Source organism: Anabrus simplex, chromosome 4 (genome assembly GCF_040414725.1).
Source record: "Anabrus simplex isolate iqAnaSimp1 chromosome 4, ASM4041472v1, whole genome shotgun sequence".
In the NCBI taxonomy this organism is placed as follows: Eukaryota; Metazoa; Arthropoda; class Insecta; order Orthoptera; family Tettigoniidae; genus Anabrus; species Anabrus simplex.
The window spans coordinates 296,876,969-296,890,567 of record NC_090268.1 but is presented as its reverse complement, the minus strand read 5'-3'; the positions used below and the strand labels follow the sequence as shown (position 1 = coordinate 296,890,567).

The following is a 13,599-nucleotide window of genomic DNA, read 5'->3' as shown; positions in this document are numbered from 1 at the left end:
AATGGAGGCAAATCAACTGTTACAACATTTACAAACAGAAGCTTTAAAACTGAATTTGAATATACTTTGGATGAGGTAGTTATCCCAAAAGATGGCAAGTGCAAATACCTAGGTGTGAGATTTGAAAGTAATTTGCACTGGAAGGGTCATGTGGATGACGTTGTTGGGAAAGCATACAGATCGTTACATGTCATAATGAGGCTACTTAAAGGATGCAACAAAGAATTAAAAGAAAAAAGTTACTTAAGTATGGTTCGTCCATTATTGGAATATGCAAACAGTGTTTGGGATCCTCACCAAGAATACCTAATAAAAGAACTAGATGGTGTGCAGAGGAAAGCAGCAAGGTTTGTAACAGGGGATTTCAGGAGAAAGAGTAGTGTATCAGAAATGTTAAAGGAACTTGGGTGGGAAACTTTAAGTAAGAGAAGGGAGAAAACTAGACTTATAGGATTATATAGAGCCTATACAGGAGAAGAAGCATGGGGAGATATCCGTGAGAGGCTTCGGTTGGAAAATATTATATTGGTAGAACTGACCACAAGTACAAAATTAGAAGGAATTTTAGCAGAAGCGATTGGGGTAAATTTTCTTTCATTGGGAAGGGCGTGAAGGAGTGGAACAGTTTACCAGGGGTAGTGTTTGATCCTTTTCCAAAATCTGTACAGATATTCAAGAAGAGAATAAACAACAACAGAGATAATAAATTAAATGTTAGAGGGCATTCGACCAGTGCAGGATATTGTAAATAATAAATGTGTGTCATTAAATTAATTCCATCCCCTGGTCTAAGGAGTTTGGACAGCCCAGGTAGGGGAATGCCTGTAGGGGTGAAGTACAGCGGGGACTTCGAGGGCCCTGGGACCGCTACGGTAGCTGTGAAGGCCCTTCAGGAACTCTGAAAAGTGGTGGCAAAAGGGGCTCTGGTTAAGACGCAGCAGGTCGTTATGCTACTTAGGTTCCACAATGGGTAAAATATAAATATGTAAATAAATTCAGTGTTAATCTTAATCTTATACCAGTTGTATAGTATTATTAGAAGTAATTTCGTACTGTATATGAGTTGACTATGTTTGTAAGATATTATAAGTAGAATTTTGTAAACAATATAAATTTATTAAGGATGATGTGTGTGTTTAATAGAAAAAATTATTAGCGTAAATTGTATAATATTGTATTCTAGGAAAATTTTCTTCGTCTCCTGTTAATTTAAAATTTAGTGCTTGACAATAATGTATTTTAGTGTACCATTTGCCACCGAGGTAGACACCTCATTTGCAAATAAAGAGATTTTGATTTGATTTGATTTTTGATTTGATCCAGAGGCCGACACTACTACGGATCCACAGAGGTAGCTTAGTCATTTATTTATTTATTTGTGTTCGTTTGTTCGTTCGTTCATTTAAAGAAAGAATAGTTTTTGATAATCGGTCTCAATGTGGAAGCATGTTTGAAAACTTAAGTTAATGCGCTGCCTGTCGAGCACTGTCCTACGGACATGTCACAAGGTCCTACCAAGATTTGAACACAGGGTTCAATCGAGAATGACTAGGAGCAATACATGTTGTTGTCATGAACGATCCATTCCCACAAATGTAGTTGACCACTGTCTCAAATTCTCAGAAAAACTTGGACAAAAAAAGCCTAATCACTTGGGTGACTTTGGATGGGAAAACAATCTTGATACAATCATCCTGCCCTCGCTCTATTACATCTTGCCTCACCATAAATTAAAATCATATCACTATTTGCGTGATTTGACAAAGACACTTTGTCTGCACTCAGAGCTTGCACCTGTCTGCAGGTCGCAGTGCACCGACCTCATGACACGTTCACCCAGATCATTGCACAGCCTTTAAGGGGAGGGCGCCTGGGGAAATGACAGCTTTGTTGATGTTCTGTTTAGCAGAGGGAAATATCCAGTGCCAACTGACTTCTCAAAAACATTGACTGAAGTTTTACCATTTATTTTCTCATTCACTTCTTAGGATAGGAGTAAAATTTTTGAAGATGTTTGCTTAAAATACAGTCTTGCACCACCAGTTCAAATTATGTGCCTTATTCCAGTTACACCCTTCACTATTGTCATAACAGGTAAATACCTTGCCAACTGGGAATATTTTCTCATTAAAAGAAAGATAAATCATTAAGTACCCAAAATATATTACAGAATTTAGATATTTTGCAATGATGATATAAAATGCTTAAAATGACACAAGCAAGCATTAAGAGGAGTTAATAAAGTTTTTTAACCTCATAAGTTTCTTCTGAGATATCTGCTACAGCACAACACAGAGTGCGAAGGCCCTCGGTAGCGAACTCTTCCAGATGTCTTAACGTAACATCACGGAACTGTTGACCATCAGGGGCAAGTCTGAAAACAAAGAATACTTCCTCAATGAAGAAAAAAGGTATGTAGGCCTACATACATTTTCACTACAGATTTATGCCTTGCAGCACTCAATCTTTATGCCTCTACAAAAGAGCTAAGAAAATTCATTATTCCCTATTACCGTATTTATGCGAATAATACCCGCATATTTCAAAAAAAAAATTTTGAGGGACGAAATTGGGGTGTGGGTTTTATTTGTGTCAAGGTTGCCAACACGCTCCTGGCTCACCTAGTTTTCCATGCTGAGTGTACAGTTATGCTTTGTGCAACCGTAGATGGAAGAAAACTGTCCCCATATGTCATATTTAAACAGAAAACAATTCAGACTTATTTTTCCTTTTTTTACCTTTTTTTTTTGCTATTGGCTTTACGTCGCACCAACACAGATAGGTCTTATGGCATTCAGACTTTTAATTCTAAACTGACTCTATATATATATATATTTTTTAAATAGCACCGTATTTTACAGAGTAATTTAAATTCAAAATTTCTCCACGTCATGACAGAATGAATCTTCTGGAATGTGCAGGGGTAGATTTATGCACTTTCACTCACTTCGGTGTGTCTATAGTGTGTTTCATAGTTGAAAATAGAGTGAAATCATAATTCTTTTGTATTCAGCGTTTTAAGGAACGCCACAATATCATGTAGCAGGCAGTACGCAGAAAAGCAGAATCCGTGAAAACTGGCGAGGGTTGGCATTTCTGAATTACAAGATGGCAGTTAATTCAAAATCACGTAATTGGGAGTCTGATTTCGGTATTACAAAGACTTCGAATTAACGACGTTTTACTGTATTGCAAAACTAACATCAGATTTCGCCGGTGTGTCTACTTCAAGGGTTTACATTGCACAAAAAGGATTATCCACCACCGGTCGTATTACTGTCCAATTAAAAGAGACCAAGTGTAAGAAGTGTTTTAGACGTGGAGTGTGACGAACTTGTAATTTAGGAGAGGATTCTAGTGATGCAAGAGACAACAAATCTTCCCATCTACAGAGAATCTAGCCTTTTGCAAGTTCAGTACTTGCTAATTTTCATTTTACATGTTAATATTTGCGTAAAGACCACATGGCCTCGCAGAGTTATATGAAATGTTTGTTTATGCCTATGTTACTTTTTCGATGGAAAGAATTTTAGTTCATTTCACTTATGTTTTTCAAATTGAGCCTTCCTAAAATGAGGGTGTGGGCATTATTCGACGGCGGGGATTATTTGGGTAAATACGGTAATAGCCAGTATGAGACAGTCTCAACTCAGCATACAGCTTTGAACCTTTGCAGCAAAGACTTTGTAAGGATCTTGTGCAATTTTTACTCATTATTTATTCCATGCCATCCCACCATCTCAAAAAACAACAACAATAATGCCTCAACTAACTTGCGCATGCATCCTGATTTTGACCCCATTTAAATTGTCAGTGTCAATTTTGAAGTTCCCTTTTACCCTACCAGATGGCAGAGAATTCAGAACTCTAATGTGCTCCACATAAGTTCTTTTACATGCTGGTAAATCTAAGACATGAGACTACCATATCTGAGTACATTCAAATACCACCAGATTGAGCTGCATTAGAACTCACCATCTAGGGGCTCAGAAAGTTAGCATTCTACTGCCTGAGCCACTCAGTGTGACAGACAGCAGAACTTTAATGGGTGACCTATTAATCACTTTTAAAATTTGGTCAGATAAGCACTGAATATCCCACTGGAGATCTTCTACATGCTGACACAACAGTACTGTCTTGGATTTGAACTTGCACCATTAGGAAGCAGAGACTGACATTCTACCACTGATACACAAATGCAGATATTACCTTAACTACATGGCAGTAAATTACCGGAGCATTCATTCAAATTTCAGTAAACATAACAAATCTTAAAAATTATGGAAAGTAACCTAGAATGGTACAGATTAGATTTTAACTCTAAACATGCTGAAATATTAACAACATGATGAATAATAGTAGTATGATTTCATTGTAAATCACAATCTAACAACACTTCTGTGTCTTTCTTGTACATATTCTAAATGTTTGGTTGTGGTAATGATTATTTCTTTAAGAGAGAAAACACGTATAATTAGTAGTGGCCCATCATGTGAACTGAAAGTTAAAAGCGGTTAATATTAGTAATAATGCCATTTGTTAAAAGACAGTACAGGAGAATGCTGGAAGTTTATCCTGGAAAGGAGTTCTTTGATGATCAGTAAATCTGTCAATATAGGTCTCTGACATTTCAGTAGCGGCAATTCGCAAGGACATGGCTAATAAAACATATATACAGTAGAAGAAAATCAGCCCACAGGTCCCAAATTTTTGCTACATGCTTTTTCGGAAGAGGAGAAAGGTACTTCTCTTTATTGCAGTGTATCTAGAAAGTGAAATGAGATTGAAAAGTGAAGGACTAGCAGAAGTGATGAAGGCTGGGTGCCCCTCAAGACTCTAGCACTAGCTGATATCGAACCTCACAGTTCCACACGACGAAACGGGTGCATGTGGACCCCAAGGTGAATGAGGATTAGAAAACCAATGGTAAGCAGGTACTATGTGATCACTCAGCCATTTTGAACAAGTATTAGCTATCAGGCAAACGTAAAAAGTATATCCACGGAAGAACATTCATAAGGACATACATGGTCAGTTTTATAAATACAGTAAGAACTTGAGAAGTCCCCTATTCTACATAATGATTTTTAGGCCCCATTTTTTAACCAGCAATGTATAAGGTTCCACAATATATGTAATCTCTTCAAAATCAAGATCCAAGCCCAGATTCTTTATTACAAAGTGTTTTTTAAAGTGTATTTTAATAAAGACTGATGTAAGCAAGAATATGTAGTTTTAGGTTTCATTGACTTGAATGCTTTTAATCATTGTATACTAGAAAAGATAGCTTACATAAGCTTAAGCATCAGAGTATTCCTTAAAAACCCGTGCTTATTTTAATATTAATTTTAATCATAGTCATTAGTGTAGCAGCTATGATGTCCGAATATTGGACAAAAGTTGTACCGCAAATAAAAGGTTAACGAGATAATAATCAATAGATTATTTTGAGTATTGAACAGGTGGACCATCAAGTGCATTCGCTTACACACTTCCTATCCTCACCACTATATCGGGGCGATCTAGATATCACTTCACACAGGTAATCATTCATTTTCAAGATGGCGTCAGCGAAGGATGTAAGTGAAGATAGCTTCCGGTTCTCTTGTGAAATAATCGGGAATAAATGTGGTGTAAACAAGAAGCGAGTGAAGAATGGTATCCAGTGTGAAAAGTGTTTAATTTGGTACCATTTTGAGTGTATATGTAGTGCTGGTTTTGCTAAAAATGAAGATACTTGGACTTGTGTTAGCTGTGGCGAGAGCAATTTGAATAGCGGTAGCAAACTTAGGCCTACAACGGTCAACGAATTGCTGGCGTCTCATTACTTGGAGGATGGAGGTAATGATAATGTACTTGTAATTCTCTCTTTATTGTAACAGGATTTACAAGCATTAAAAGCGGAGAATGAGATTTTAAAGGAAAAGGTACGTTTACTGGAATCGAAACTACCGGTACCAGTAAACACTCAGAACACAGGTGGCTCCGAGAATTCTAGCGCTTGGTGTCAAGTTGCTTCAGATTCTAGGAGGAAAAGTGTACAATTTAATAAGGACAACTTTGTAATCGACACCAAAAATAGATTTTCAGTCCTGAGGGAAGTAAGCGCTACGCAAGGACTTATCCGTATAGGAAGCAGTCAAACGTATAGCGCAAAATCCGTTACGAGAAGCGGCAAAGTTAGGCCTAAAATCCCACACAGTGCACCGGCGAAAGTGTCGAACATTCTTATATTTGGTGATAGCCAGGCGAGGGGAATTGCGGAGAAAATGGTCAATGAAGATATTGCAGCATCGGCAGTCATCTATCCTGGGGCCCCAATGAAGAAGGTATTGGAAAAAACACGGAGCAGGCGGCAACAAATCTCGGAAGTCGTGATGCAGTAGTGATCATCGGCGGGACGAACGACGTAGCTCACAACGACGCTTAGAATGTTATTTCTGAACTTAAATGTACACTAGATAAGCTGACTCACACTAACATCTTTGTAGTGAACGTGCCCCACAGGCATGATTTGATTAGAGACTCGTGTGTGAACATTGAAGTGGACAAAGTAATACAGATATAGTTAAAATTTGTAAACATTTTCGTAATACACAGGTAATTGATAGCAGCAGTTTCGAGAGACACTGTTACACAAAACATGGCCTTCATCTAAACAATTCAGGTAAACGAAAGATAGCAAATATTGTTCTAGATTTTATTAATCATAAGATATGTACTGTAAAAAAGGCAACTCCCTTGAGTTATAATACTGACCAGGAAAACTAGTAGAAAGAGCCAGCTGTACTTCAAGCTGGCTCAGCCAACTAGAAAATGAAACTCAGGAAATTAAGGAATTTCAAGTTACCCAATTGCAACAGTCAATTTTTAGAGAGGAAAGGGGTCTGAGATTGCTCCTGGTAAACTGTCAGAGTGTAGTAAATAAACAATTAAAATTCGGTACATTGATGGAATCTTATGAGACAGATGTGGTGATAGGAGTGCAATCGTGGTTGAGAGAAGGGGTGGGTAATAGAGAAGTATTTCCAGAAGGGTACACAGTCTATCATAGAGACCGAGGAGATAAAAAGGGAGGGGGGGGGGTGTTTATTCTGGTGAAGGAAACATATTGTTCACATGAATGGTTTACCGATGAAAGGGATGAAATATTAGGGATAAAATTAGTTTGTGATAATATGAAGGAGGTGGGAATTATAGGAACATATAGGCTAGGAAGAGAGGAAAGAGACATGGAAATATTTGAGAAAATAATAGATTATACTCATAAAAACAATAATAATGATGTGGTAATAATTGAGGGAGATCTAAACTTGTCTGAGGTTGAATGGAATGGAGCTGCAAGTGAAGCCCATGAACAGAAACTGGCAAATAAGTTAATTTGGGAGGGAGGTTTTACACAAGTAGTACAAGAACCGACTCATCTCAATAACTTACTAGATGTATTCTTGGTTAAACCATGGGAAATTGTTGATAAAACTGAGGTAATTGAAGGAATAGGTGACCATAAGGCTGTAATAATGGATGTAGGACTGGTACCAAAAAGGCTTAATAAGAGGGTCACACAAGACAAGAAATTGTACAGAAAAACTAAAGTTGATGAATTTGGGACTTACCTTAAATCACAATTCAGTTGTTGGATAAGTGAAGGGAGTAATGTGGATACACTTTGGGCTAAATTCAAAGGAATCATTTGGGAAGGAGAGAAGAGATTTGTACCTGTTAAGAAGGGTAAAATGACCTCAGACCCTGTTTATTATACAAGGGAAATAAGAAAATTAAAAAGAAAATGTAGAATAGTAAACAGGAAAATCAAAGAAGGTAAGGAGAGTAGAGAAAGTAGAAAACAGCTAATGAGGGAACTGAATAGAGTGAAAAAGGAAGCAAAAGAGAATTATATGAATGGCATTCTTCAAGAGCGTAATGACCACAAAGGGAAATGGAAAAAGCTGTATTCATATATCAGGAAGAAAAGGAATCCAAATTCCTACAATGGTGGGAGAAGGGGGTGAACACTATTTAACAGATACTGAGAAAGCAAACCTCTTTAGTAGGGAATTTAGAGATTCAGTAGATGATTATCAGGACTTGGAAACCGTAACAGAAGATAGAGAGGGAGAGACACAGAGGGAAACAAGAAGCTTCTCATTCACAAATGAAGATATTTTCAGAGAAATCCAACTGCTTCAGCAAGGAAAAACAGCAGGAAGTGATCAAATTACTGGGGAGGTATTAAAGACAATGGGGTGGTACATAGTGACTTATTTAAGATTTCTCTTTGACTATGTCATAAATAATAGTGTAATACCAAAGGAATGGAATGAATCTATAATAATACCAATTTATAAAGGAAAGGGTGATAAAAGGAAACCAGAGAACTACAGACCAATCAGCCTGACCAGTATAGTTTGTAAAATACTGGAGAGTTTAATATCAAAGTACATCAGAGGGAGCCAGTATGGATTTAGAAAGAAATTTTCTTGTGAGGCACAACTGGTGGGATTTCAGCAGGACATATCAGATCAATTGGATTCAGGAGGCCAGTTAGATTGCATAGCCATAGATCTTTCCAAAGCCTTTGATAGAGTGGAACATGGAATTTTATTAAAGAAATTGGAGGGAATAGGATTGGACGTAAGGGTTACACGTTGGGTAAAAACATTTCTAAATTCAAGGGTTCAGAAAGTCAAAGTAGGAATTAACGTATCGCAGGAAGAGAAAGTTTGGAAGGGAATTTCACAGGGTAGTATAATCGGTCCGTTACTGATGATTTAGGGAACAATATAACATCAAAAATAAGATTGTATGCAGATGACATAATTGTTTATAGGGAAATAAATACCATTGAGGATTGTTCAGAATTACAAAGGGACCTTGAGAGTATCCAACAATGGGTTGAAGAGAATAATATGAAGGTTAATGGAGGCAAATCAACTGTTACAACATTTACGAACAGGAGTTTTAAAACTGAATTTGAATATACTTTGGATGGGGTAGTTATCCCAAAAGATGGCAAGTGCAAATACTTAGGTGTAAGATTTGAAAGTAATTTGCACTGGAAGGGTCATGTGGATGACATTGTTCGGAAAGCATACAGATCGTTACATGTCATAATGAGGCTACTTAAAGGATGCAACAAAGAATTAAAAGAGAAAAGTTACTTAAGTATGGTTCGTCCATTATTGGAATATGCAAACAGTGTTTGGGATCCTCACCAAGAATACCTAATAAAAGAAATAGATAGTGTGCAGAGGAAAGCAGCAAGATTTGTAACAGGGGATTTCAAGAGAAAGAGTAGTGTGTCAGAAATGTTAAAGAAACTAGGGTGGGAAACTTTAAGTAAGAGAAGGGAGAAAACTAGACTTATAGGTTTATATAGGGCCTATACCGGAGAAGCAGCATGGGGAGATATCCGTGAGAGGCTTCAGTTGGAAAATAATTATATCGGCAGGACTGACCACAAATATAAAATTAGGAGGAATTTTAGCAGAAGCGATTGGGGTAAATTTTCATTCATTGGGAAGGGTGTGAAGGTGTGGAACAATTTACCAGGGGTAGTGTTTGATCCTTTTCCAAAATCTGTACAGATATTCAAGAAGAGAATAAACAGCAACAGAGAAAATAAATGAAATGTTAGAGGGCATTCAACCAGTGCTGGTTAATGTAAATAAAGAATGTGTGTGAATAAATTAATTCCATCCCCTGGTCTAAGGAGTTTGGAGAGCCAAAGTAGGGGACTGCCTGTAGGGGTGAAGTACAGTGGGGACTTCGAGGGCCCTGGGACCGCTACGGTAGCTGTGAAGGCCTTTCAGGAACTCTGAAAAGTGGTGGTAAAAGGGGCTCTGGTTAAGACGCAGCAGGTCATTATGCTACTTAGGTTCCAGAAGGGGTAAAGAAAAGAAAAAGTAAATAAATGCAATGTAAATTTTAATCTTATATCAGTTGTACAATATCATTTGAAGTAATTCCACATGCTGTATATCAGATGACTATATTTGTAAGTAGTACAGGAGATATTATAAGTAGAATTTTGTAAACAATGTAAATTTATTAAGGATGAGCTGTGTGTTTAATATAAAAAATTGTTAGTTTAAATTGTATTGTATTATAGGAAAATTTTATTCTCTTGTTAATTTAATATTTAGTGCTTGACAATAATGTATTTTAGTGTGCCATTTGCCACCGAGGTAAACACCTCATTTGCAAATAAAGAGATTTTGATTTGATTTGGTTTTTGATTTTAATCTGAAATATTGTTTATTTCAGGTTCCTTATGAGAATCAACATCTAACATCTGATGGCCAGGCAAGCATCGATTTTTGAAAATGAGAAAAAGTCTCTCATTGTGCATTGGCACTGCTGGTGGCTCCAAGTAACCTGCACAGTGGCCTTCACAGTATGCACCAGCTATGCGTCTTGGTAGGTGTGTTATTTACCACCTGATGAGCCCAACTTAGCACACTGGAGCGAAACACTGACAACCAGGAATGAGTTAGCTGGAAAATTTATAATGTCCAATAACGGACCAACTATACTGGTATTACTACAAGGAGGCTTCATTTATTACATTCCTGAGCCAATTAAATGACTAGAAACAGGCTGTGGATTTTCATTCTCATTCTATAACAATGAACGGATCAACCTATTTGAGATTCTCAGGGTGATGGGGATCAGAACGGAGAAAGAATTATCTACAATCCGTAAAAAGAATCAGTCTGCAGTGATAAGAATCGAAGGCTATGGAAAAAACAGAAATCTAGAAAGGTTTGAGGCAAGGCTGCAATTTGTCCCCTCTCCTGTTCAAAGAGGAATTTAGAAAAGGAATCATAATCCAAGGACAGGAAATCAAAACTCTGAGATTTGCCGATGATATTGTCATTTTACCCGAGTCTGCAGAAGATCTGGAGAAATTGCCGAATGGTACGGGCACAGTCTTGCAGAAGGCATAAAACAACCAAACCCCATGGCGCAACAGCCCCGAAGGACCTTGGCCAACCAAGCGACCGCTGCTCAGCCCAAAGGCCTGCAGATTATGAGGTGTCGTGTGGTCAGCACGAAAAGTCCTCTCGGCTGGTATTCTTGGCTTTCTTGACCGGGGCCGCCATCACACCGTCAGACAGCTCCCCAACCACAAATATAAGATTAAAATAAATAAATCCAAAACAAAAGTAATGGAGTGCAGTTAAATGAAGTCTGATGATGCAGGAAAAATTAGATTAGGAAATGAAGTCTTAAAGGAAGTAAGTTAATAGTGTTACTTGGGTAGTAGAATAAATAATGGTGGCACAAGCAAGGAAGACCTTTCCTTAAAAATATATATCTATTTGCTCACTTTGAAAATTGGTATGGGAATTAAAAGTTGTTTTTGAAGACTTTCATCTGGAGCTTGGCATTGTATGGAAGTGAAGCATGGACAATATCTAGTCCAGAAAGAAAGAGAATAGAAGCGTATGAAATGTGGTGTTACAGAAGAATGCCAACAGTGAGATGGGAAGATCAAAATCACAAATGAAGAGATACTGACTTCATTTGGTGAGAGGAGAACGATTTAACAAAATATGACCAGAAAAAGAGATAGATGATAGGACACATCTCAAAACACCCAGGACTTATTCAGTTAGTTTTTGAGGGAAGTGTAGGCAGTGGTTAAGTGTAAGAGAGGAATATTATTATTATTATTATTATTATTATTATTATTATTATTATTATTATTATTATTATTATTTAAAAAATTAAAATGCCAGGGGCAGGTCTAGGTATGAATATGACAAACAGATTAGTGCAGATGTAGGATGTAGTAGTAACGCAGTTACACAGCGTGGGGAGCTGCATCAAACCATTCTATGGGTCTATGTTCTGATGACCCAAACAACATACATGTTATGGTTAAAGACAAAATATCTAAAATATCTGATAGTGACAGGTATGTGTGGAGGAGTTCTCAGTGGAAGTTTCTTGCACTGTAGTGTCTTTGCTTCAATTACATATTTCTGTTCTCTTTCTGTCCATATTCATCATTTATATATGGAAGAGGTATAAAACAGCACAAGGGAAGAGCTAGCAAGAAGAACTTGGAGAGTCGCTGGTTCTTAAACGTTAAACATGATATGTAAAGAAAATTTCAGGTTAAGCTTAGGAATTCCATGAGAATTTGGAGGTTGAATGCAATGTAAAATGAAAGCAATAGGTACAAAGAATATTTACTTACAAAATAATCTAAGATAAATCTAAAGGTAAACATGTATACATTTTACTTACTTAGCTGAATTATCAGTATTTTGCTCTGTAAAGGCAGACAAAGAGGAAGTAGAAATAAGTCAACAAGAAACATATAAAAATAAAGTTACATACCTTTCATATACGACAGTATCTGCTCCTTTACAATAGAGCTTGATTTTACCATCTGGGTTCCGAGCTATAACCGACATGCGTTTTCTGGAACTAGTAAACTCCAGCACATTAAGGATTTCATATCGTTCTCGAACTCCTAATGCAACAACCTCCACATGATGTGGTGTTCGGGTATCAAATACATAGCCAAACTGACTGGCACCTTTTACTAGTGCTCGTTCATCTGAAAATAATTGATCACAAGATATCACATATTCAGCAACAGGTACAATTTTAGGAGGTACACATGAATTTTCCTGCATTCCACTTTAGTTATTCAAAAACAAAATAAATTTTAAAAAAAAGGGAAAAAAAAAAAGATTTTGTAACTTCATTATAATAACCATTTGGAATTGGGACATCAATAACACAAACTTCTATTAACAAATACAGCAGAACTCAGTTATAACTGCATCCAAAGGACTTGAAAAATTGTGTTGTTATAAACGAGTGTCATAGTAACCGAGATTCATATTTTCATTCTAGTGAGGTGGAAAACGAAAAATACAGCAACAAACAATTAGGCTCCATCCACGTCGCTCTGTTTAGGTTTTCACAGCCGCTTAATTTTCAAACCATTCTGTTCAAATGCAGCAACAATTTTATCCTTGCTCTTCTAAATCGTTTGGCCAAACTCACAACATACCTCAGCTTTTAAAATTCCATTCTCAATTTGGTGAATCGCTTTTTTTCTTCCAACATTAAAATTTTTCTTTTAGTGGGCATACTCTGTTAAAATGTGTACATGAGCTTGCATCCGGGAGATAGTAGGTTCGAATCCCACTATCGGCAGCCCTGAAAATGGTTTTCCATGGTTTCGCATTTTCACACCAGGCAAATGCTGGGGCTGTACCTTAATTAAGGCCACGGCCGCTTCCTTCCAACTCTTAGGCCTTTCCTATCCCATCATCGCCATAAAACCTATCTGTGTCGGTGCGACGTAAAGCCCATAGCAACAAAAAATAAATAAATGTGTACACTTAGAGGAAACCTCCAGTCAAAACTGACCACACGCAAGTACCGTCAATACCGCAAGAATTTGGGTGGGTTACGATGGGGTGGGGAATCTGCCTGCATTTCGAGGTCTATGACAAAAGGGGAATTTGCCAGGTTGCTAGATTTCAACACAATTTTTCTTAAAATACTGTGGTTCTTAGAAAATCTTATTCCAAACTGAGGTTGAAAATGGCATATTAAGCAAGGCTGAAA

At 37.2% G+C, this 13,599-nt stretch overlaps 1 protein-coding gene across 6 annotated transcripts in view; it reads right to left on the bottom strand.

The window, feature by feature from the left end:
• ATP8A (ATPase phospholipid transporting 8A1) overlaps window positions 1-13,599 on the bottom strand; it is a 305,670-nt gene that overhangs the window by 184,956 nt on the left and 107,115 nt on the right. For all 6 annotated transcript variants that reach the window (XM_068227251.1, XM_068227249.1, XM_068227247.1 and 3 more), the window contains exons 11-12: window positions 12,352-12,574; window positions 2,254-2,374 (exon numbers count right to left, since the gene is read on the bottom strand). In XM_068227251.1, coding sequence (XP_068083352.1) covers window positions 2,254-2,374; window positions 12,352-12,574 — 344 coding nt within the window. The remainder of the gene's footprint in view (window positions 1-2,253; window positions 2,375-12,351; window positions 12,575-13,599) is intronic.